Source organism: Paecilomyces variotii (assembly GCF_004022145.1).
Source record: "Paecilomyces variotii strain CBS 101075 chromosome Unknown C8Q69scaffold_4, whole genome shotgun sequence".
NCBI classification, from domain to species: Eukaryota; Fungi; Ascomycota; class Eurotiomycetes; order Eurotiales; family Thermoascaceae; genus Paecilomyces; species Paecilomyces variotii.
Window position 1 is genome coordinate 1,727,704 of NW_021167143.1, and position 24,778 is coordinate 1,752,481.

Here is a 24,778-nt window from a genome sequence, read left to right on the forward strand (position 1 = left end):
CGCGAGGAGAGTCGGTGGTAAGATCTGTCCAATTATCATCTTCTCCTTGGATTGGAATGTTGTAACGGCCATGTCCGAGCGGTAACCTGTCCCCTCCCCTGAGCTTCTGATAGCGGCGGACAGCCACTCGAGTATCCGTATTACTTGTCTTCCTCCATGCGGGGTAGAAACAACAACCTCGCCTGTGTTAACTAGTGTCGCTTGAGGTCCCAGTCGATGTAGGGGAGAAGGCGGCGGTTGTTTTTCCGGAGAGAAGAAGAAGAAGATGATGATAATAATAATAACCTATGTGGGGTGTGACAAGGTTATCCAAACGAGTTGCCTAAAACGGCCAAGCTTCAGCGTCTTAGGGCCTCATCCGTCTGACACAAGGGGCAAAAAGGCTTGTTCTTGATAAGTTGTCGGATGTTAACAAACTCAGTTAAACTGATAATGATAATTAGTTATTACTCTGTAAGTTAACTTGGCGCACAAGCCTCTTGATCCCCGTAGTAGATAACCTAGCTACCTCGATATCAGCGGGGAAAGGAAAGTCAATTGGACGCACCAGGCTGAATTCTATCCCGCAAGTGGCAGCTCTACTACCAACCGGGCTTGAACCTACAATCTTCCCAGTCCTCTTAGAAGAACAATCCTGCTATCGTACTACACCACGTCTGTGCCTCAGTCCGCGCTTGCATTCGCGAGCGCCACCTTCAGGCTGGTCATGCCTCGTGATCAAGTTGTGGCAACGCTCGGTTTAGATCGCAGAATGCAAGAATGTAACCCTCCAGCGTGTGCTCTATGTCCTGCGCCAAGGATCTTCTGAGGTTCTGGAAGCCTGTCAGCATCGTAAGCGATGATAGTCGTGATGCCACATGGCTAGGTAATCTCCACCTCAAAAATCAGATCGCATGCTGAGGGCTGGTGGAGATAAGCTCGGAGGGCGTGACTAGCTTGTCTATTCTCTAATCTGAAGGTGGAAGATAATGTTCGATTCCCTCGTTCACGCATGCGCCTGGTAATCGGAGGCTTTATCACGACCTCACGGAAGTGGGACTTCATCGTCCAGGTTAAGCACCTTCGATTCTCATGTCATCATTTCAGCAACATGGCTAAAATATGGTAGATTTAAAAACACTGGAGAAGTATGTACCAAGTGGGACATCTCTCAATATCCATTTCTCAGACAGTCTGGAAGGTGTTGTGAATGCGATATGCAGTCGCCGTAGTGGTTTCTAGCTAACCGCTGCGACCTATTTAGGAAGTTGTGACACTTATCTTATCTGTCTGTACGTACAGATTCTAGAACATTCACTGCCAGTTTTCTTATTGGTTTCATTATAGCCTGAATTCCTCTTACTCTATTTAGGCTTTACAAGCGAGTGGTGTTAGGTCTAGAGGCCCTTTACAGTTTTAGTATCACTAGCAATGTATAAAGAAGGGTTCAAGGAAAGAGGTCAAAATGAAATTGCGCAAAATGATAAAATACACAATGGGTACCAGTGACTGTGTTCAAGATGAATACGATAATCGACGTATTGACTCTCTTAGACTTTCCTGTCGCACATTCGTAGTCTCAGTTGATAAAAGAAAGGTCTATAGGATTCCTTCCCGTACAGTGAAAACTCATAATGTTGGACGTAAAATGTTCTTGCTTCCATATGCTTTGCATGTGATTATATCATGACTGATTAACATACAGAAATGAGATATTACAGCTATATACAGACCATCAGACATTGCTACTATCGATCACTACATATATTCAATAAGAAAGTGTACATTTTCCTTCCAGTGACAACCTTTGTCAAAAAAAAAAAAAAAAAAAAATCATAAACCGCTCGTGGTCGATGACCATATAGGACCACATGGTTCTGTAGGAGGAAAGAGACGATTATCACCGAGTGCCCACTCGAAATCCGAAAGAAACTGGTCGTCTAAGAAAAAAGCCTCCTGGCTTTCTGAAGGGATGGCTGGATTGTCGTGGCTAGTGGCGCCAGAGTTCTCATGGGTGTTATGCTGACCTGCTTTTATCAACATTAGCCATCTTTTTGACTTGGTGGTCCAGTTATAGGCCTCACCCTCAGTTGATTCTTGGGAAAGTAAAAGAGTTCTATGTTGCGTGTCAAATTCATCACGCCACCGCCAGAACGCATCAATTGTAACGCTCATGCTTAGACGACTCCTGATTCTTAGACCTGAATACTCACTGCCCTCTGACTTTCTGAAGGCCTTCGAACTGTTCCAGAGTTGATTCAGTATTAGCACGAATTTCCCTGCAGTTTCGTTCCCGCCCGCGGAAATCTGCTTCATAATGTTGATCCCGAGGAAAATCGCCGATTTCGCTCTTTCGATGTCCATGTTTCCAGAAACTGAGGTCTTCAATATCCTCAATAGTAAGCATGCTGCGATTCCAGCGGCCGAAACGATGTGGAGAGGACTGGCAGCCAAAAGCCCTGGTTTGTTCCCTAGATCCCCTATCTTCTCTAACACAGTACAGGAGATTGCAACTAGCGTAGCAATGAAATCGTCGGAAAGGTTGTTCTTGAACAAATGGAACGACTGGATGTGGAGACGGCATATTAAGATATGAAATCTATCCGTATCTAGACGTTATCAGCTCGAGTGGATCTTTCAATACTCATTCACATACACACCTGACGAAGATTGCAACTCCAGCTCCTTCACCTGGGTATCGAACATGCGCAAAATAATGTCCAAGGCCCGCTCCTGATCCGGGGACAAAGCTCGCACACCGTTCTCAAGAACAGCGTTACAGCACCGCACGATGGTTTCTTGGCACCTTAGCTCGAGGGCCAAAGAAGGTGATATACGCTGAAACAGCACATGGCTCTGAATCGGTTCGGGTGTTAGGTCGGAAAGCGACCGAGGAGACTGGCCTTTTGAGAGACAAGTGCTATCTGCCATCAGCTAAGCATGCTTTAGTCGAGGTTCTGAGACCCACCGTTGATATACTATCACACACTGTGCCCATAATTCCGATCTCTTGGTCAGGTCAGCCTCAGATGGAGCAGCGATTCTCACTCTCGAAAACTCGTGACTCGACATGGGGATATGAAGGCCGTTCTGCATAGCGAGGTGCAGTAGCATGCCACTTAAGGGGAAAGCAGGGTCTATCGCGTCGTTCTCCCTAGGAAATGGCCAGTACAATAGGATAAGCAAGCCTTTGATCGTATACATTGCCGACGATGTGGAGATCAGAGATAGGAAACCCATCTCCATAATACTGCGCGAGAGCGCATTCAGCAAAGTAGGGTTTTTGGAGTAGCTTCGACTCGCTGCTCTTATGATGGACCAAAAAAGGAATGGCGACTTGGAGTAATACGTATTTGGGCTTGTCTTGGGATCAAGGATCGGCAGCCATTGCGCATAGTCTTGAAAGAATCTGCTGGTGTTAACTGGATCGAAAACTTAGAAGACACAAAGGTACCAACATACAATTGAAATATGTCATCAATCTCATCACTCGTCAGCTTGATACCATTGATGGTTCTGGGAAGGGTTCTATCAGATCCTCGACTTCCTGATACGCTGTCAACAGACAGTGGCATCGACGGAGGAAATAAAGCGGGCTGTGTAATTGCTGGTTGACTATATCCCAATGAGTCCTGTGACGAAGGAAGCGCAGATTGATTCTCTCCACTGCCTATAACATTTTCCATCTGAGCTGCGGCAGTCAACATTGCGATAGGCGAAGAAATGCTGCTGCGCGCCTCCGAAGTTCTCAGCTTACGTCGGAGTTCGTCCGTCTCCTGTTCGAGCTCTGAGAGTCGTCTTTTCCGAATATTATATTAGCACTGGAAATTGTATCAGCATCCGGTGTTTTACACATACTTTCTTTTATGCTCCCTCTTGAAGGGGTCGGAAATGATACATCGCGCCTTGACTTTCTGACAACGCGAACATGGCTGACCCGGATTCAGAAACGCATCGCATTTTGCCTGCTCTCAGGTCTCAGCTCTGACTGAACTAAAATTGATGAAATGAGGCTCATTAAATTTCCAGTCGCAGACCTTTTGCTGCCTACACTCAGTGCAGGCCTTTTTTCCTCTTTTCGAAGGCATTCTATCTTCGTGTCTCTTCCCAGCTCTGAGCAGACATGGAGAGCAGCTCGGAATTAACTCCGCGATGCAAAGATAATCAGCGCCAGATTATCTTAGATGCATCTTTCTCACAAGCTCGATGCGGCTGGTTCGACGAGCTTGCCTTGACTTATCCTCGGATGGCATGCCTTGACAGCTCGAGCCACGCTAGACGGAGTTAAGTAACGCATGCTTTAACTCCGCCAGTACCCGGTCCACAAGGACACCATCAATGTTCCTTGAGTTTCATGCTTGCTTGCGACAGGATAACTCAACCTGTTGTGAAGTCACTGATACATATATCTCAATATTTTTCGTGTATCTCATAGCTGCTAAGCAAGACAAAGAGAGCGTCGGATTATCCTGCCCTGGCCCAGCACTGTCAAGAGCACATTATCCACAGGTACAGTGTAGTCTTATTGCGCTCATAGAAATGTATTGAGAATATATTTCTGGGGGCTCTGAAAGTAAGTCTATTCCACGGTCTAGAACCTTGCTCAATGAAGTCTACGTTGCAACCCATAAAGACGTACTTGAACGTAATACATATACTGGACATCAACTTCATCACCAACATCCCGAGAGAACGGTAGTATGGAAGCTTATCGTTTATATGAAAACACGAGATAAGAATAATTCTAACAGTCTACCTCTTGGTCGGACGTTCTGCCCAGCTGATAATAGCCACAGTTTCAATAGTGGCGTCTGACCGATCTTCGGTGGCTTAATGATGTCACAGGCGAAGCAATATCATTTGTGGAACTCATGTTCTGCACAATCACAATCCTGCCTAGCAGACTCGAAGGCGATATACTCCAGACAATCTATTTGTTGCGCGAACGGTTACAAATACGACACTTCGGTTTCATACTGACATCACCGAAGCATGAAGGGACTTTTTATCAATACCTAAGCCTCAACCGCCATAGTTTTTTTTAATTAATCAGAATATGTCCATAATCGAGTTATCATACCATGAGTGGTTACGAACTGCCATCAGTAGGTGATCTTAAGCGTGCCGCAGCAGCCGGCCAGCGTATAACACCGGAAGATGTGTCTGTGATCGCGCAAGCCGAGAGCGAACTTACAGGTACCGGACCTGTTAAGGGTGGACCAGCAGGTAATATTATCGTCCTCTTTATCTCATCGAGATATACCTGTGTTAATTATCCAATGTCCTGATTTCTGGCAGCTACGGCCCATAGTTTAGCTTCTCGGCAGATGAACTTCGATACGAAACTTGATGAGTTATCGAGGAAGCCGCAAAGTCACATCACACAGTTGGATGCGAAAGAAATCCAATCTACAGAGGTAGAATCTTCAAGATGTAGCAACATATACGTGGATTAATGGAGCTGATTAACCCTGCTAGGCTCGCGCGTTTAATGCACCGCCTGGACCAGGCTCGGTGTCTGCTCAGGTTCGCTCCATAGCCGATAGAAATGAAGCCCTGGGACTGCCACCAGTCATGGACCCTGGTGCTGTATATATCACGAAGGATGAGGCCAGTGAAGCGCAAAGTGCTGAGTCGAGGCTATGGGGTGGGCAAGTCCCTAGAGGAAGTTATGCAGCTCTGATGCAGGTAAGTCTGGGTCACTAATGATATATATGTTCCTGACTAAGACTCCGATGCAATAAAGAGTGCTGCAGATAAAATTGAGCATGTCAAACACTGCGGAGACTGAATACAAAAGAGAGAAGAAATGCATTGACTGGTCCAGACGGAGACTAGGTTACTATCTAACCTTCTATGTGAATACTGCTCTACAGACTATACATTTGAATAGCGAAAAGCCCTTTTACTAGGCTCAAGGATGTGAGATAGGCACTGTATCAATTCTAGTGATCTCGTAGGTTCTATTCTAAGATCAGGATGATTATATAACAGATCGTCTTCACGCAGCGTCTGCATCGACATACCAAAGTTCTATAATGTTCTATAATTTGCTAAACAAGCCACCACGAATAGCGATATAATAGATCATTACGCGCGTTTTCCTGCATGCTCTAACATCCCTCAAAACTAGCAATCGCTAGCTCCAACATTCATCTCCTGGACAGGAAAATCTGAAGCTACCTACCCAGGTAAATCCGTATACTAGTTCTTCCCAGTAGAGACGTGTTGCAATTAACTACCTAGGTAGCCTTGTAGCACATCCGGTAGACCGACAGCATCTCAATAAAAAAGAACTAAACAGCAAGACTCGATCGACTCCCCACATTGTAGGGCGATAGAGGTGGAGCGTGATCTCTCAGGTTCCATAGACCGGGACCGGGCGAGACTATGGTAAGTTGTGAAATATGAATTATTATTGTTATTATTATTATTATACTGTATAATGCAGTACTATACTGTATAGCGCCTTCGCTGCACGGACATCCAGCTAAGCGTGCGATGTGTCCTATCTATCTACCTAGGTATCTAACCATCTAGACCGAATTCTGAACCACTAGTTAAGTAGTCCTGAGCAAATAAACTTCGGCGGGGTTAGGGGATATGCAATGATTTGGAATCATGATCTGCAAAGAAGATTAACCTTCCGTAGGTCCCGACAGCTTGGTTCTCCACTGGATATGTATCTAGAGAGTTTGTTGGTTATCATTATTTTATCTAGTTACTCTTCTTGAGATATGTCGGTCAGCTTCTCCGGCAGCAACCCCAGTCCCCCCCTCCAAAGCTACTGAGAGGATCTGCCAGCAAGGGGGAAGGAATCTCAGCCACACGCGTCATTTCGCATTGGGCTTAGGATAACACACCCCAATAAAAAAAAGGGTATTCTCTGAGCGAGTTTCAATGGTTCCAAAGATTGCTTTCTGTCGTGGGGTGAGCCGCGGTCAATAATAGTGGTGTGGTCAATTGCCTATTTTTCTCAGAATTCACCATCCAAAAGGGTGGAATAATAACGGGGTCTGGTTTGGCCTTCTAGGCGTAGACTTTTTGGCAAAGTGCATCGCATCGTATCGCATCGCAACGCAACGTCAGACAATAATGATGGCAGGGATATGATTTGGAATAATGAATGCGATACTTAGCGCTGATGCTCAATTTCGAATCGCAATTCTCATGGCCAGTGCGCGCGATTAACCAAAAGATCTCAATGCGTTAACTAGTTAGTTACCTACCTAGGTACCTAGTTATCATCACTCTCCCCCACCAGACAATGACAAATCGTCCTAGATAGTTAGTTCAGGGTCGAATCCCCCCTCCCTTCCCCATCTTCTTGTAGGTTAATAACAATAATCGAGTGGAGAATCAGATTGATAGCTAGCTAGTTAATAATAATTGTCAGATTTTGGGGGCCATAACACTTAGATACTTACGGCATCACGATTGTGAGACACAACAAGTTCGGCAATATCACCCAAACCCCGCTTGACCATGAACGAGAGAGGTTTAAATACCCTCCCAAAGACCTTCAACCAAGGTCCCCAAGATCAAGGACCTTGAAAGAATCAAAACGCAAAAAATATCCCTAACTAGTCTATTACATAACACTACATACCATAACTACTTAGTTACACATCGCCCACCATGCCTCTCACTGGCCACTGCCTCTGCAAGGCCGTCACCTACTCAATCGACATCGACAAGCCACTTGCCGTTGCTTATGACCACTGCGACGATTGCCAGCGTCAGAGCGGCTCCACCTACTGTATGTACAGTGCAGTGCAGTGCAACCTTCACATATGATCCATTCACCAGGAACGATGACTGACTTAATTAAAAGCGCTGGTCGCCGTGGTTCCGAAGGATAAACTCACCATCAAGGGTCCTACGAAGAGCTGGGCTGGGCTAGGAAGCTCAGGGAAGGCCGTGCATCGTGTGTTTTGTTCTGAATGTGGTTCGCCAATTGCCCATGATCCGGATGCTGCGCCTGAGATTATCGCTATCAAGGCTGGTACCTTTGACACGGAGATTAAGAAGGCTTTGCAGCCGGTATGTGTGCCCACTTAAAAATAAAAAGAAAATGAAGATGAAAAAAACAGAAGAGTTAACTGAGATGATCTTGCAGGACACTGAAATCTGGACTGTGAGCAAGCTGCCTTTTTGCAAGGAGAGCTTGGCGCACCCGTTCGAGCATATGCCGCAATAATTAATTCGTCAAATGTTATGGTCTATCTATCCCGTGCCTTTTGGGGTGAAAACCTTACCTGCAAATAACCATTTAGATCAGATAATGATCTCTTCCCCATTGAGCATATTTTTGCCAGTGAAGCTATGAATATAGTCTATCTTGATGACGATGATGATGATGATGAGTGTGTAATCAATAGACTGCAAGAAGCTATATTGACAACAATAGAAGATTCTTTATATAAATTATTATAACCATTAGAATACGCTAAACAAGAACTTTTTCCAATGCCATCCAAGCCATCAACCATTACACTTTCATCCTTTGATACATCGAGGGGAGGGAATAATCTGCCAGTAGCGCGAAAAAAAAAAGTACTGCCCCCTGTTATATTTTGGTTTTTTAGAGGACCTGTCCCTTGTTCTGCTTCCGGTCGACGTTGTAGTTCTTCCACATGCCGATGGCAGGAATCGCCAGAGCGAGGATGGCGGTGGCGGAGATGCATCCGTATTTCTGACTGTATCCCCAGGCGTAGTTGATGGCTTCTCGGATCGGCGTGCCTGGCGGGTATTCGAAGGCGACCAGGTAACCGCCCACATAGATCTTCTCCACCAGGTCTTTGTCTCCTGCGGGTAATTTTTCATATAGTGCCTTGGGGAAGGTTCCACTGTAGATGGATGCGGAGACGGCATAGCCGATGGCACCGCCGACACTGTTGAACAGGCCGAGGATGGAAAGCATCATCGGCACACCATCACGGTCCGCAGCCGCCATGACCGCCATCTGTTGACTGATGACGAGCATACCACCAGAAAAGGCAATAAAGATCTGGCACATGATGACATAACCGATATCTCCGTCCTGTCCACGGAAGTGGATCATAAGACCAGCACCCAGGATCATCAGCGGAAGGGCAAAGCAGAGTGCGGCGTACTTGAAATGCCTAGTCCAGCGGATATACAGACCGAATAGTGGCGAGAAGAAGCAAGATCCGACGTTGTAGATCGAGGTCATGTATCCCGTGTCGGAGATGTCCAGGTTGTAGACCACGATAACGAAGTTGTAGAAGTACTGATCCCAGGAGTAGAAGCTGAAGTACAGAATCGCGGCCAGACAGCTGGCACCGAGGACCGTACGCTTCTTGAAGAGCTCCCACCGGACGAAGTGGGTGCGAGCGAAGAATTTCTCCCAGATCGCGAAGACCGGGAACAGACAGACTCCGACGACGACCATGGCAATGAAGGTGGCGCTATCGTAGTTGGCCTTTCCGTAGGTCTGCAGACTGAAGGGCAACAGGAAGAGTACGAAGGCGGCCATCAGCAAGAACGCACCGACGACTAGAGAGGGTCGAGTTAGCCACCTTTGTTTTGGGGTCAATTTTCAAGAGAGAGTTCCCAACTTACTATCAAACTCATGAATGTAATGAATCAGCGACTGCAGTGGGGTCCGGCCACTGTCCACCCTCTTGAACAGGCCCATCTTCTCCGCCTTGATCTGATAGAACTTGAAGACGATCGCCAACGGACCGAAGACCACGGGCATGATCAGGCAGAAGGCGCCAATGGCCCACCGCCAAGTGGTCATTTTGAGGAATGACTGCGCCGCCAGCGGTCCAGTAAACGCAGTACAGATGAACGGAGTGCTGGAGAAAGCGAAGGCGAACGCTCGGTTCCGTAGACCGGACGTATCGGCGATGAAGATGTCCAGGATCAGATAGATGGCATCGTAGCCGATCCAGTAGAAGACATAGCCTGCGGCATAGGCATTGGGACCATTACTCGCGGCCACGATGATCATTCCCAGCACGTAGACGCCGACAAAGAAGAGGAAGCTCTCGGTACGGCCCCAGATATTCAGGGACTTTGCGATGGGCAATTTCAGGACTCCACCGATGATGGTGCCCAGAATGTTGGCCGTGCTGATCTGGGGGGCAGACTGGAAGTTGGCGTAGGCGTTGTTGTAGACGTTGCTAAAGATTGACTGTTGGAGAGCGAGCATGAAGTAGCAGACCCAGATCCTACGGGTTGTGTTAGATGGCGTCCCTTTTTTTTTTCTTGTCTTTCTTCGTGCCTGATGGTGGCATTGGCACTTACCATGCATATGTTCCATAGACGGCCTTCTTGGGCCAGACGAGGGCAGCAGCCTCAGCCTTTTGCACACCCAGCTGGGCATCCTGGGTGATCTGATCCGGGTGCTTCTCGATCTCGCGGGCTTCGCGCTCCTCGAGACTCAGCGTTTCGGTATCGCTTCCGGACTGGTCTGGCACGTGAGCCTCGGCCTTGGAGGGCGGGTAGGCCTCGGACTCGGAGACGGCAGCGGCGAGGTGGTGGTCATGACGACCTTTGATCAGATCCAAAGCACCCATGGTGGAGAGCGCAGGAGCAACGGGCGATGGTCTAGGTCCAGGATTGTCCGCGTGGAGATCGAGATCGAGATCAAGATCAAGGGTCAGGTATATCTTATATATGTTGCGCAGCAAGCGTTGGCAACGAATTTTCCTACACTAGAGAACGTTGCACGAGTGGCACCCATGGCTTCACTGCCAGTCAGACTGCTGCGACCGAGTCTAGTGTGACTTGGCTGGCCGGAGATAACCGTGGCGGCGGATCTGATAATCTGATAAAGGCGCGCTGTCCGTCCGCCCGAGGGTAGCGGCGCCGCTGAGTGGCCAGTGATTATCACGCGTCCATCTGATAATTTTCTGGCGAGACTAATTAGTCACTTAGTGTGAACTCTGAAGTTCACGGAGAAAAGTTAGCACCGCAAATACATCCATGGATATTATTATTATTTAATAGTAGTAATTATTACTACTTCGTACTAGTATTCCTCGATCGCACGCTGGCTGCTCCACCACCGGTCGTTCCTGCCTGCCCGTCGTGGCTTCCTCATAGGTCTGCGCCTGCTCTCGGCCCCCATCGTCGCTTCCTTTTCCAGGCGCACGCAACGCCGCCGGATCAGCGTTTCCCGATGCGTCAATCACGGCCGATGCTATCTGATAATGATCGTAATATTAAATCTCTCCCCCATCAACCAACCCATGGCCAGAACCCGCCATGACAGCGGTTACTAGTTAGTCTTCCGGGCCAAGCCTGTCTGTGAGCTTCTGTGGGCGAATCCGTCCCGAAATCGCTCGTTTTCGCAGACAATCGGAGAACGCAGGATGTCCCCACACTTCTCCTCGTGGAGACGGATCAGAGCAAATACCGTGGTTTGACGTCGCTTCTCGTCGCGAAAAAAATTCTCCATGTCCGTTATTCGGATGAAGAGGACAGCTCTAGTGAACTATCTAATTCAATTCTCTATCACGAGACGAAAAGGGGCGGTTCTCGGAGGATAATAATACGCGAGAGGGGAAAAAAAAGAAGAAAAAGAAAAAGAAAAAGAAATAAATAAACCCTAACGAAATCATTTGAGATTCTAGAAAAGTGGGCACCGTATCATGGCGCCATCAAAAAAAGTAAGTACCGTAATTATCTGGCAGGGTATCGCGGTCGGAAAAAGCCGACAGCAACGAAAACAACCACGTACTATACTCTCCCGATGATGTCTTCTAGTAGTAGCCACCAATCTTCTTCTTTCCCCCAAAGTGTGAGGAAATCCGAATCAGCCATCCGCACATACCGTACTTTCTTTTCATACTCTAGAATTGATTCTCGAATTCCAGCCATACCTACTACTCTCCCTGTCCCTGATGGCTGCTAAGTTTAACAATCCCTGATGCGAGTGGAGAGAGAGAGAGGCCCGGGGAAGATCGTCTAGTCGCATCCATAGCGCATGCAACGTTCCGCGTGTGCTGCAGCCATCCCGCGCTGTTTGAATTCTGAAACTCTCGTCGAATCCAAAAATACAAAAAGAAAAAGCAACCCAAACGCAAACAGTCGATCTGTGGAAGCGTCCCCTGCTTTTTCAGCGCGCATTACTCCGTATTTGCCTCTCTCTCTCTTTGCTGCATCGAAGCATCGTTCCTACCACACCCCCTGAGTCGGACCCCCTATTTATATGTTGTAGCACCGATTTAGCACCAACCGTTCAGGTTGCCTCACATATTCATTCGATCTGGGATTGGAGCACAGATGAACGAGATTCTTGTTCCCATTCCATCTCCTTTTGCAAGAGATATTCTCAGCGCTCCAGCTTGTGGCGTCGACATCAACCCATATCTTCACTCCCTCGGTGGTAGGATCTCACAGTGAGCCTGGAAATCCTTTTCTCCCAAATAATATGTCGTGGCAAGAACACGCGATCACATAACTGTATCAGATCAGTTGCATCGGGGTCTCTCTCAGGCTCTCGGCTATCCCTTCCAGGAAATATCGTCAACACTTCGTAGTGGTCCGGGACAACCGCTTCATCAACGGAGCATTACGATGATATCGACAGATCGCCACGGGTAGTTGACGACACGACCAGATGAGCAGACTAATTGAAATCGCGTCAAGCGCGCCTTTATTCGAGTAATTATCATTAGTGCCTCCTATACATCTAGAAGAACTCTGTGTTCTATGGCCAATCAATCCTGCAACTTTTAATGATCGGTGTCGCACGCGGCTAAGACTTGCCTCCGGTCTCAGCATCCGCCCCCGGCATCGGCCAGGTCTATTATCATGTCCAGATGTCCTTGGCAGTTGCCATGACGAGGCCTAGACTACAGACCACGAAGGTGGCAAGTATCGCTGTCACGTAATACAAAATATTTCTTCGAACTAAACCCTTCAAATATGCCATCAGAATCGTGGAGTAGCGAATATGTCACACGACTCTGCTAGCTCTAGTTGTACCATACATCTACAACCTTGTAGGTTGTGATCAATTGTGTCCAGATCAGAACCGAAGTCGAGGAGCAGTGGTACATTAACACTTCTATTAGCACTCGAAAGCGACCCAGATGTCGTGGGATGCCAATAGCAAACGCAAACGAACAACATAAGTAGATCATATCGATCTTATCAACAATCAAAACTACCTTTGCCGATATAACATAAATAAAATGCACCATCTGTATCCTTTTCATCCCAAGGCTGCTTGTTTCCTGCGCTCCTTCGTATCACAATTGATGGATCGAGGCGTACGAGGTCGCAATGTATCCATCCGCTTCTATCGTTCTAATTCAGTGTCCCGTGGACACTTCTACACCTTTTTGTCAGTACCATCGATTCCCATGAGATGTCTAGCCTTGACCATCATGAAGCATAGAAGCGTATACCGCTCGCTCTGGCATGTACTCTTTTCTTCCCTTTTCATGATTTGTAGGTCGGTCTGTGAGGGGAGTATGTCGGCAAATATATGTACGCATTTAGTTCATTTTTGATAGCCTTCCCCATCTTTCATTTAGGAAATCCACTGCTTCAAAAAGAAGATAACTTGCACATGATAGTCGTTGTCACTCCTCATAATCGCTCCTTCTTTCAGATATCGCGGTGAAGATGCGCTGTCAGCTACCGTGCTTTAGTCGATTGGCTTTCCCTCGGCTTTCTTCAGGCGTAGTAATAGAGACAATTTCCTAATGTGATCATCAAATAATCTCTATGGTCTGTATTAATTTGTCGCCCGGTCTATTTCTTATACTCATTCAGCAGCCGTAGAAATCGAAAAGGGGCCGAAAAAAATGTCAAGTAAGTACCTACTTAAGTAGGGTGTGGCTGCCAACCTCCAAGAGCGGTCTGGATAATCAGCCATTCCGCGTTATCCAACACATGGTTAGCAGCTCTGGTGCCCAAACAAGAGGAACAATCCGCATTTTTAACTAGCCCGCGCCTACTTGCTAGCTAAATTTAGCCGCGTTGTCTCTGTAGTGCTTACGCCTAGAGTGCAGGTGCGGTTGGGGAATTCCCGTACAAGCCACACACGATGTTGGCAAGAATCCCATGTGGAGGGGGCCACGGCCACCCTCCGGGGGATAATTTATCTCGCACGCGAGAAGCTCGACATTTTATCTTCCCTTCAGAAATCAATAATCATTTGATACAGGTTCTCTGGCTCCTCTCCGCTTATTAGTGCCCGCACTGAACAGAGACCAGCTAGCCCGCTGGCGCATATCTATCTGTCGCCATGTCGAAACGCAGTGTCTTCACCACAGTCACGCCACTTCCCCCATACATCACACGGGATACAGTGGTCGAAACTCTGCACAATCATTCGGAGATGATCGAGTTGAACCCCCTAGTTATCAAGCATGGACGTTGCAAACCACCGCCAGTCGCTACCGCGGACGAGTTCCACTGTATCTGGTACGAACTCACGGACAGAATATCGTACCTGCCCGGAGGCATGGTGACTGGAAAGGTGAGTTACAAAGCTTGCTTTTACGACCTGCCGCGAGGCTTACAGACGCATGTCTATGCGCCCGCGGGTCTGGATATCAAGGAGAAATGGAGCATTTGCGGGAACATGCCCGAGGAGCCGAGAGAGCCAGTTGAGCTAGGGTTGGCAAATGCGCCACGCGAGGGTTTATATTTGCGAGAGGACGTCGACATGCGATGCAATATTGTAATGAACAACTTCGTCAAGCGGACGTTGAAAAAGGCGCACCAGGTCCTGGTTGACCGGCTGGTTGTGAAAGCGGATATTATAAAAGAGCACGCAGGCCGGACGTCGGTTACGCACGGGAAATCATCGCCTCAGATAACATTAGGGTCGGGTGGTTCGATGTATTCTGGATATTCTGGCCATTCCGGGGCTGTTGTCTCCCCGGCTGCGTCTGAATTTTGCGGAGGTCAGGATCCCAGGGTTCGACATCTATCTACAATATCAGCGGCAGAAGAACTGCAGGCTGCACGATTAGCCTCTGCCTATCTTGCGCCGAATTCGATGAATGTTGCAGAAGTACCAGGATCGCCACCTCCAGGCCCAAAACCCGACCCGTCGTCTGGGTCACGGCCTGTTTGGCAAGACTCTGAACAAGATCGTAACTACAAGCAGAGCGAACTAATGCCAGCCCCTTTGAATCGGTCTCGTTTGCGTCAGCAGCAACAGGGACGAGAGCCGGAAAGGTCACTCTACGAGATGGAATAGGCATCATTTATGTCGAGATATTGATGATCACGTCGGCATTTGAATCACTGAAAATGACGGCTCTACGTGTACAATGGAGTACAATTCCCCTTCTGGGATCTCTCCTACCTGCTGTACCGTTTGGGTCTTGTGCGACCAGCGCTACAATGGCAACTCTCAGCGAGATGCTAAGCGAACACGAGGATCTACGCACAACATTCTGATGGGTGATCTACGACTATATACTCGGTATCAGAGGGGTTCTGATTCTCGTATACAATTCATTTTCAGGTTCTAACATTCTGTATTTATTCTATCTCTATACAATGCAATGATAATGAAACTTTCTATAAGCGGGAACATAAGGCCAACCTAGGTAGTTTTAGAGCAGACTTTCTAGCTCTATAGAAGTTCCCTTGGACGGTTGTAACTCTTTCTTGCTCCCAAATATTAATGCGTTGTTTTTATAAGCCATTGAAATGAACAGCTCGTGACTGTCAATAGAGATATTGAATACAGGTTTTGGATCGCCTATCGTTCAGACTTATGCTGGCATGATGCGCATGAGTTGAGTCTTCGAGGTAGCGCAGTAGAGACGTTGCTCATCCTTGTGAGAACGAACGAATAAATCTGCTAATGGCAGTGAACCTATCCTGTCTGAACCACCCATGATCATTGCATTCATTGCTTTCCAATCTCTTAGACAAGGCGCGGCTAGCGTTTATAACGCGAACTTGTACCGTCAGAATCCTCGGATTGTCCATCAGTTTGTGGGTGGTAAGCTGTAGAGAACAACAGCTTCGTATCCAGCGTCTCGAACAGTGAACGCCATAGCTCAGATAAAAATTTCCTGTCCCGATCGGTAATGATACAGCGAGGGATACCCCAATCGCCAAGGCGGAGCCGCTCAAGTAAGGCTTCTGCCCAGCGCGCGGCGCGCTCCATGTCACGGCACCAGGGATAAAGGTGACTCTCTTGGTGAACTTGCAAGTAACTGACATACAGCAGTCCATACCGTTGGAGCTAGAGAGACCCAGGATGAAATCAATCGTTATAGTATGGAAAGGAATGGCCGGCGTCAGTATAGGTTGGAGCGAGCCGAACGGCTTATGGCGTCGCGTCTTGTTTAACAGACATTGGCGTCACTGTATACGGCGATACCGAAGTGTCACGACGGCTTGAAGACCTCGTCAGGTCATATGATATATGGTCTGACCGTGGTTTCGTCAACATCCCTCCTGACCAATGGTTAACAATTCCGTTGAAAGATGGTTGGGAGTCCAGCGTTCTAAAGCACGCAAAGGTTTACCCCCTGGGACCTAAGGATCGAGAGGTCGTTGACGAAACTTTCCGATAAGCTACAGGAACAAGGTCGGATGGAGTACGCTTCTTATGCAACGATAAACCAACCGCAGCCGAAACAGGTATACAGGCGTAGTAAGTAACTGAGACAATATATATGGTGTAGCGAATAAGCGAGTCTCGCTGAGATGGATCACAATACGAGAACATCCGATGTCGTATGCCATGGTGGTAGAAAACACTCGACCGTTTCCGTTGACCTCGGTTGGACAGCGTATTTCGATATTAATCTATGTGCATTCATTATTAGCATGAGCTCCAACCCTATAATTCTTTTCATATTAAATGGCATCAAATCGGACCTTTTTAAGAGTCATAATGTTTAGTTACCTGGAACATAATGATGCCCGTCCCCCACCACGACGTTCAAGACGAACAGTCCCATCTCTCTTACAGTTATTTCGAAGGTGGACAGTTCTCAGTGGTCACGAGGTCAATGTCTGCACGTCGGACGTGGTCCCTGTGGAGGAACAGCGAGGCTTGGGTATATTGCAGAGCTCAATCCTCTCCAAGTACCGCTGTGCCCGCAGTCCAGCGGATTGTGAAGTGTAGATAAAATGCAGACCCGTGGCTGAGAAGTTTGTCCATAACCAGCCTTACCTTCAGACCTGATACAGTTAAGGTGAAATTGTAATAGTTCCGGTGAACAGAGGCTGTAATAATTAATGGAAAGGAGATTCTATTCCTTGAACTTTTAGAATCCTTTTCACTTATTGTAACAAAGAGAGAATGGGTTAAGGCAGGATAGTCTGAAGGATCCTGATCAGCTAAGATCCGAGAAATATAAGTTAGTTAAGAGATATCCTAAGTTAAGCTCTAAAGGTACAGTCCGATTTAGAGACTGTAAAGGGCTTGAAGAAATTATACTTTTATTTATTAACCGAGTTAATATCGAAGACAGATAATAGTTAAGGTGAGAATAGTCGAGGTGAGGTGAGCCTTGCAGCCCGAAGCTAGTAGCTGTTAGATTAAACGGTAAATAAAAGAAAAGATATATTTTACAAAATGGGTTCCAACGATCTGTCTATCTCCAGATACGCACAAAGAAGTCCTCGCTCCAAGGGTTGTCGAGCGTCGGATGGAAAGGTGGTAATAGGTAGAAATTTGATTATTGGTGCCAGTAATAACTATAATAAAAAGAATGGTTAAAATATAAAACACTGTGTAACTCAGTAGGTTAAAAGAAAAGATAGATTTGGTTTGAAGCTGTGAGAAATAGCTTTATTTATTATTAAATTCGCCTGCGAAGTATCGATAGTAAAAGGTGGTATAAAAGAATAAATTTTAAACCCCCACTTTAAGCACCGCTAGCTATATATATCTGATAGTAATTAAAAGTATTCACAGGCTGAAGTTCCCGGAATATTGTTGCTATCTTGCTTTTAGATGGGAGAAGCCGTTAATAATAGTAAACCCGCGGGAGCTGAATAGTAGAAGCCATTGGTAATATTGTGCCTATAGGGACTTACCAAGGAAGAAAATATATGCAGCCGGGACTCTGAGACAACTATACCATAGTGCAATATAAGCTGTAGGCAGCTCAAGATATAGTACTTGCAAACAAAAGTAATAACTGATGGCTGACATTAGTTAAAGTCCGGCTAGGTATCCTTATATCCTTGCATCCTGGAGTAAATGGTTAGATTGTAATTGCTTAGATTCAGAAGACACACAACGGAGTAAATCTAATAGCAAGGCGTAGGGAGACGCACCAGCGCCGGCTTGCCAGGATATCATCCACTTTCATGAGCCACGGGAAAATCATTTTGCAAAAATAGTATTTTGTGTCGTATACCGCCGACGTTGATATTGATATTCAGGGTAGTACGGCGTATTGTCTCGCATCAACCACACAGCGGGGCTGGCAGGTATCCGTGTGTGACGCACATGCCCTTGCGCAGTGAAATCATACGGCCATTTGGTTGCTCGCCGGGACAGTGACATTGTCTTTACGACGACATAAACCCAGGCATCGCAGAGCTTAACGTACGCTGGAGGATATCCATATACCTCCGGATCCCAGAGCGCCGTTACGATTTTCCATGTGTCTGATTCACCAACTGCTGCTGAAATCTGGGATTCGCTGGTGGACCCGTCGGATCGTTTATAAGGTAAAAATTATTCCCTATGACTAGTTAGTAGATCCAGATTATAATTAGATTGATTATTTTACCTTTGTCTAGAAAGAAAGTTCTTTCAAATACTATGATGTATCTAGGTACGTTTCTGCCCTTTTGGGAAATGATAAGTTCATTCGAATATAACTGTTCTTCTGGAATGGGAAGGTCTTATATATTCAATAGCAGCATTGGTTTCCTCGAGACTGGGGCCAAAAAAAAAAAAAAAAAAACGTGATGGATTCCTTGCAGAAGCAGGATGCTCTACTAATTCCAGAACTTCTGGCTCTTCTTCGTTATAGTCTTCATATATAAAGAGAGATGGCCCATGGGTATCTCGGATGCTTTCATCAAGAGGAATTATAATTGACATTGCCTGGAAGCCAATGGCGGGAAGAAATTTCCTGCTATATAATGCGGCTCCGAAGGTGAATAATCTCTGGATAGCAATGACAGGGGTGAATGGGGGAATGTGTGAGTGGTATCCATTAACGTCCAGCGGAATAGAGGTGAAGTATGTGGCCCTGGTGGCCTCCCATGGGGTATAGGGACGTGCTAAGGTATGTAATTATATACATAAAGTGCAACCTTAGAAGTAAAGAAAATCTTGCCCAAAGGCTTGTGGCATACCTAATTAATCAGTTAAGCTGAGAGAGAGGACAGATGAAATGAGCTTGTTATGATCAGATCGCCTGATATAGAACCTGATAGAAGCCCTAGTCCGCGTTATAGATCAGAGGGAGTCTGACTCTTGAACAAGAGTAATAATCTATATTAAATATAACTAGTTAGCAGTTCTAAAAAGAAGAAGAAAAAAACCGTTAATTTCTAAATTCAAGATTAGGAAGGGAAAAAGTAAATATTAAATATTAAATATTAAATGGCATCAGATCAGACCTTTTCGAGGGCCATGATTTTTAGTTACCTGAAACATGCTGCTGCCAGTTTTCGTGTACAGTGCCGATGGCGTTGGATCACTCATTCTCTGTGGCTGATAAACCAACCGCTGCTGAAACCCGGGGTTTCCTGCCGGGCCCGTTGCGCTGTTCATAAGGGCATAAGCTGTACCCTATTGATGGTTAGTAGATCGACATCGAAATTGGATTGATTAGTTTACTTCTTGCCAGTAGGTAGGTTCCTTCCAGTCCCACGTATCGACTTTTCTACCCTTCTGAAAAATGACCAGCTCATTTGAACACAAGTCTTCTTCTGGGAACGTCCTATGCCATTCAATGGCAGCATTGATCTCATTGAAACTAGGCGCGAAAAACAGATCGTGACGGATTGATTCCAGAAAGAGGATTCTCTCCTTATGAGTAGCGGGCCATTTTCCTGCTGGAGCCGTTTTCAGAGGTAGTGTCCCCCATTCCATTGCTTCTAAGAGCCAAAAAGTCAGTACTTTTGACCTTCGAGTAACGTAAGTTAAATGTGTTAGGGGTGAAGGATTACTTCTTCCTAATTCCTGAACTTCCGGCTCCTCATAGTTACGGCCCTCAACCAGTGTCGCATAAAGATAGGTGGCCCATGGGGTGCCTTGGATGCTTTCATCGAAAGGAACCATAACATCGTCTGGAAGCCGACAGCGGGAAGAAGTATCTTGCGACATGATGTGGCTTCGAAGTGACAGGATCAGTAAGGCGTACTGTGAGAGACGGTAAAGCCGAAACTGATGATCTTTGGATGCCCTGAGAGGGGAAGAGAGGAAAGTTGAAATGAGCTTGTTATGTTCACAATGACGCTGTGTTGATCACCTGATATCATAGAACCTGACAAAAGTCCAAGTCTGCGTTATAGATTAGAGGGAGTCTGACCATTGAACAAGAGTAATAATCTATATCAAATAATAAAATAATAATATGGTACCCCTAGTACATAATTAGGTAGGTAGTCATTGATATTAAGAATAATAATTACCTTTCTTGGCCATCAATCTGGCGCTGTCCCGAAACGCTCTAGCCCCGATGTCGCAATCCGTCAATCGAGCATGCTGGTTGGCTGAAAGCAACAAACCAGGTCCGACGCGTATTTATCGGAGATTTTGGTATAAATAGTGATATACTTGCTTCTGTAGACTTTCCGGATGCAGCAGACAGCTCTCTTCTGGCCTCTGACTACATCATGTTGAGATTCCGAACGATGTACTTCGACCGCAGCTCGGTCCTTTCGCTCTGGATCTCTGGGCCACGTTAGGCAAGTTAAGGGAAACGAATCCCGCCAGAGACACCTCCGTTCCAGCACGACTCCGTTCCCCGCAACCCGACGTTCCTCTACGACATTATTGTCTACAATTACATTGTTCGAGATGTCGTCGTGGACGGACATCTGGTAATAATCGCTCTTGGGAAAGGAACTTGATCGTATGCGGTCTCAGTAATGGCCGCGACGAGAGACAATGTCGGCGACGATGCGCACCCCTCTGTCCCGAGCGAGCACAATGACAATCCCAACAATCGAGACAATCGAGACAATCGCGACAATCGCGACGCAACAGAACTGGACGAGATCCACATCACCGATGACAATCAGACGTCGTCCAGCGTTTCAGTCTCCTCGGATGAAGACCGCATAACCGCCCGACGGACACGGTCACAGTCGCAATCGCAAGCCAGCCAGCGCAGCAACGTCCACGGTCGATTTAGCGCTACCAGGAAATTCTGGACAAGGAGCATAGTGTTGACTGTTCCGCAGAAGTCGAGTCGCGATCACCTTGGTAAGTCTTTCGGCTTTTGGTCCTTTCAGCTGGTCTATCTGTCCGCGATGGAGCAATGTGCATCAAAAAAAAGGCTTCGTATCAAATTGCAACTTCGAGTCTTTGTCCGGATTTCTCCATCGACAAATGCATATCCAAAGTCGATTTTGTGGAATCAACACTCTGAAATTTCAAGTCGTGGATATCGAACCTCTTGAAATCAGCACCGTTTAGTGCTTGAAGTCAATCTGGAACTACAGCCAGCTAACTCTCTCACCTCCAGCTCTTGAGCGGACATTCCTAGCGTACATTCGTACCTCCGTCGCGACCTCCATGCTAGGCGTCCTCATTGCGCAACTCTTCCGCCTGCAACGCGAGAGATTATCTCCGCCGCCACACGGCTTTGGATTCTATACTGTGGGCATTCCCCTCTCAATAGCCTGCCACGGTGTAGCCATTCTCATTGCGGCCCTGGGCGCACACCGGTTCTGGAAACAACAGCATGCGATCGCCCTGGGGAAGGTATATGCCGGTGGGTGGGAGTTGTATTGTATTGCGGCCTTGATAACTGCGGTGAGTTTCGACAGAATATTCTTTTTCTTTTTGTCTTCCCTTTTTTTTTTTTTTTTTTTTTTTGCTGATGCAGAGTTACCTCAGGTGGTCATAACGATATTCGTCCTCGCGATCGCGATCTTGGCCATTCGCGAGCATTCATAGCGGAGTTGTCTGCTGAATTACACATGATGTCGACATTCGTCTGCTGTTGTAAATGCGCTCTTCCCCATAATTACGATTGCGGTTTGTCTAGTACTGCCTGTTGGATCAGGTCTCTTGATATCCTCTTCTCAAACAAATTCCGTGATGTGTTTGGTGGTTTTATGCGGTTTTCTATCCCCGCTTTATTCGCTAGTTTGGCAATCTCATCTCGATAGACAAGGATAAATCAAATGTATTCATAGTAACTATCAATCAATCTTGCTTACAATCCAGAACAATACTAGCGGACGAAGCAGTTGAATGGGGTGTAGACTTGATCAAGACTTTAGTAGGTCCTGGTTACGCTTGCTATGACTGACTGTCTGTCTGGCGACTATTCGACTACGATTCGATTCCCGCACAGGTTACAAGCCGGATGAAGTAGAATAGAAGATGAACATATTTTATCTTGGTAAAAAGATGCTACAATAAGAACGGATTCAGAAAAATAGGCAGATATGAAGAAACCCATCTAACATTCGATCATGACATATCGGTTGCTCCAGGTTGCTCCAACTTTTTGAGGATTGTTTTATCATCGACCACGCACATGTCACGTCATGTCACATTATGTCTATGCTGCCCATCCATTTGTAGCCTTTGGAAAGACATTTCAATTTACTCCTCATCCCCTTCGGTCTCCTCGAGCTTGCTCTCGGCCGCAGCCTCTTCAGCATCCTCCTCGAAAGTGTTGGGAGGGACGCTGTACAGCCGAATGACGGGCTTGTTGGGGTCCTTGACCAGGACGTACTTCTTGATCTTATCGGCACTCTCTTCCTCCTCCTCGTCATCCAGGCTGCGGACGAGGTCGACAATGGTCCGGACGATACCCCATCCGTTGGACAAGTTCAGGTTCATCTGGACAGCGAAATCGCGAGGCTTGTAACCAACAACGCCCAGGATGATGTGAGCAGCAGCAGAGCGCGGGTTGACACGGGACACGAATCCAAGCTTCATCATGTCTGCCTTGGCAAGGATAGCCTGCGTTGTCCAGCGGGCGAGCTTGCAGCTGTTGTTCTTCATCTCAGTGGCCACGACAGCACCACGCTGAGAGGCCAACTTGGTGCGCCAGTCGAGAGAGCCACCAGAGCCTTGGGCCTTGCTGTCGAACTCGTTGAGCGCCTTGATGATCAACTGCTGATCCTCCCCACTGGCGGTGTTCTTCATGACCGCATCGATTTCGGTCCGGACAATCAGGTTGAGCGGTTCCTCGTCCCTCTCGAGGGAAAGGTCGAAACGGCGGTACTTGTAAGCCTTGGACGCCAGGGGCTCGGTCTCTTCAGCAGCGTTGTAGAACGGGTTGGGGTGGCTGAATTCCACCTTGGCGGCATCTGACTCGATCACTGTCTGCAGGGCAAAGTTATGGTTGATAACGGTCGCCTCCAGGGCCAGAGATCCAGGGGTGTTGATCGTCTCCTGCTTGCCAGCGGTCTCGGATGCTTCAAGAGGAGCGTCTGCGGCGTTCTCATTCACGGTCACCAGATCAATAGAAGCGCCCTCACGCTTGTCGAAATAGATCTTGTTGCCCTGGCGGACAATGACAATATCCCACGAGTACACACTGCGGGGGGAGCACATGAGCATCGATAGGATATCGGAGGTGGCGAACACAGTAGCCTCGTTCTTCTCAGCCAACTCCTGGATAACAGGATCCTGGGAAGTGGTGACATTGTAGGCCGCGCGGTCGAGGGATTGCAGCTTGCGCTCGTGGCCCTTGACGGGCATCTTGTCGTAGGAGCGGTCGTAGTAGTAAAGGAAGCCATAGTTGTCAAGGTCCTCACCATCTGGCGTCTCCAGGTTGAGCTTGGAGAGACGGCTGAAGTCGACCTCCTCAACCACCTGCCACTCTGGTCGGATGTTGACCGAGCTGTCACGGTTGCGCTGAGGCTTGTCGTAGTCCTTCCATCCGAAACGACGTCCGCGGCCACCGCGTCCACCGCGCTGGTCGTAATAACGGTCACCACCCCCTCTGCCAGCACCAGCCCTCTGGAAAGCTCCTCGTCCACCACGCTGGCCAATGGCACCGCGCTGGCCACGGCCGCGGAAGATGGTACCGCCACCACGGCCAAAGGCACGGGTCTTCGTCGAAGTACGGGTGTTGTCGACAACGGAGAAGGAGGACTCGTCTTCGGCGACCTGAATGCCAGCGAAAAGACTGGAAGTACCAGCACCGTACACTTGCTGGTCTGGTGGGTGTTAGCAGAGTTGATCTTCTTGCGCACGATCCGTCAGAAATGCAACCCACCTCTGTAGTTTCTGTTGTATGCCTGGCGACCGCCTCTCTCGCGGTCCTTTCCTTCAGAAGTCCAGTCGGCCATGCGGCCTAGTTTGTCACCCTTCGAGAAGGGAGCGTATGGGACGCCATCGAGGCTGTTCTCAGAGGGCGTCGCGGGGCCCCACGCGTCCTCGGAAGGGAGTGCAGACACGATGTCTGACAAAGAAATAGGAGCCATGATCCTATCTGTGCCCTTTGCACTGCTTTGCTGTGTCCGAAACGTGAATGGACAGCGGAGCGGTGAGGTGGTAAAGATTGGGCGGATTTGGATGCGATATTCGAAGTTTTTGTGTTTCTCTCCGCAGTTGGTGGGTGTTGGGCTTGGCGTCCCTCGCCACGCTTAATTCCATCTGGCATGGTAGACTACTTAAGTACCTAAGGTACCGCACCGCTACAGATCTCCCTCCGCTCTCTTGGGTAGGTGA

General features: G+C 47.5%; 8 protein-coding genes across 8 annotated transcripts; 4 read left to right on the forward strand and 4 right to left on the reverse strand.

Annotated features, from left to right (window-relative positions):
• Positions 1 to 1,628: 1,628 nt before the first annotated feature.
• On the reverse strand, positions 1,629 to 4,498 carry C8Q69DRAFT_465340 (Zn(II)2Cys6 transcription factor). Its single transcript, XM_028630483.1, has 7 exons — positions 4,017 to 4,498; positions 3,838 to 3,944; positions 3,442 to 3,777; positions 2,948 to 3,388; positions 2,640 to 2,899; positions 2,064 to 2,588; positions 1,629 to 2,006 (listed from the first exon to the last, which is right to left on the reverse strand). Exons 1-7 carry the CDS (start codon positions 4,065 to 4,067, stop codon positions 1,813 to 1,815), a joined length of 1,914 nt encoding a protein of 637 aa, XP_028486100.1. The 5' UTR covers positions 4,068 to 4,498; the 3' UTR covers positions 1,629 to 1,812.
• A 296-nt stretch (positions 4,499 to 4,794) lies between these two features.
• On the forward strand, positions 4,795 to 5,920 carry C8Q69DRAFT_246091 (hypothetical protein). Its single transcript, XM_028626547.1, has 4 exons — positions 4,795 to 5,205; positions 5,278 to 5,396; positions 5,458 to 5,667; positions 5,726 to 5,920. The coding sequence occupies exons 1-4, from the start codon at positions 5,061 to 5,063 to the stop codon at positions 5,768 to 5,770; spliced, it is 519 nt and encodes a 172-aa protein (XP_028486101.1). The 5' UTR covers positions 4,795 to 5,060; the 3' UTR covers positions 5,771 to 5,920.
• Positions 5,921 to 7,443: 1,523 nt separating this feature from the next.
• On the forward strand, positions 7,444 to 8,413 carry C8Q69DRAFT_465351 (glutathione-dependent formaldehyde-activating enzyme). Its single transcript, XM_028630484.1, has 3 exons — positions 7,444 to 7,738; positions 7,814 to 8,022; positions 8,099 to 8,413. Exons 1-3 carry the CDS (start codon positions 7,618 to 7,620, stop codon positions 8,177 to 8,179), a joined length of 411 nt encoding a protein of 136 aa, XP_028486102.1. The 5' UTR covers positions 7,444 to 7,617; the 3' UTR covers positions 8,180 to 8,413.
• Positions 8,414 to 10,605, reverse strand: C8Q69DRAFT_465354 (major facilitator superfamily domain-containing protein). Its single transcript, XM_028630485.1, has 3 exons — positions 10,255 to 10,605; positions 9,565 to 10,178; positions 8,414 to 9,498 (listed from the first exon to the last, which is right to left on the reverse strand). The coding sequence occupies exons 1-3, from the start codon at positions 10,524 to 10,526 to the stop codon at positions 8,564 to 8,566; spliced, it is 1,821 nt and encodes a 606-aa protein (XP_028486103.1). The 5' UTR covers positions 10,527 to 10,605; the 3' UTR covers positions 8,414 to 8,563.
• Positions 10,606 to 13,847: 3,242 nt separating this feature from the next.
• Positions 13,848 to 15,513, forward strand: C8Q69DRAFT_465359 (hypothetical protein). Its single transcript, XM_028630486.1, has one exon. It carries the CDS (start codon positions 14,213 to 14,215, stop codon positions 15,173 to 15,175), a length of 963 nt encoding a protein of 320 aa, XP_028486104.1. The 5' UTR covers positions 13,848 to 14,212; the 3' UTR covers positions 15,176 to 15,513.
• A 3,357-nt stretch (positions 15,514 to 18,870) lies between these two features.
• Positions 18,871 to 20,528, reverse strand: C8Q69DRAFT_465365 (hypothetical protein). Its single transcript, XM_028630487.1, has 4 exons — positions 20,083 to 20,528; positions 19,751 to 20,010; positions 19,531 to 19,702; positions 18,871 to 19,402 (listed from the first exon to the last, which is right to left on the reverse strand). The coding sequence occupies exons 1-4, from the start codon at positions 20,237 to 20,239 to the stop codon at positions 19,350 to 19,352; spliced, it is 642 nt and encodes a 213-aa protein (XP_028486105.1). The 5' UTR covers positions 20,240 to 20,528; the 3' UTR covers positions 18,871 to 19,349.
• A 173-nt stretch (positions 20,529 to 20,701) lies between these two features.
• On the forward strand, positions 20,702 to 22,314 carry C8Q69DRAFT_465367 (hypothetical protein). The gene is made up of 3 exons (XM_028630488.1): positions 20,702 to 21,343; positions 21,606 to 21,895; positions 21,980 to 22,314. Exons 1-3 carry the CDS (start codon positions 21,007 to 21,009, stop codon positions 22,037 to 22,039), a joined length of 687 nt encoding a protein of 228 aa, XP_028486106.1. The 5' UTR covers positions 20,702 to 21,006; the 3' UTR covers positions 22,040 to 22,314.
• Positions 22,315 to 22,388: 74 nt separating this feature from the next.
• Positions 22,389 to 24,673, reverse strand: C8Q69DRAFT_431792 (putative eukaryotic translation initiation factor 3 subunit EifCd). The gene is made up of 2 exons (XM_028628493.1): positions 24,324 to 24,673; positions 22,389 to 24,264 (listed from the first exon to the last, which is right to left on the reverse strand). The coding sequence occupies exons 1-2, from the start codon at positions 24,529 to 24,531 to the stop codon at positions 22,697 to 22,699; spliced, it is 1,776 nt and encodes a 591-aa protein (XP_028486107.1). The 5' UTR covers positions 24,532 to 24,673; the 3' UTR covers positions 22,389 to 22,696.
• Between the last annotated feature and the right edge of the window lie 105 nt (positions 24,674 to 24,778).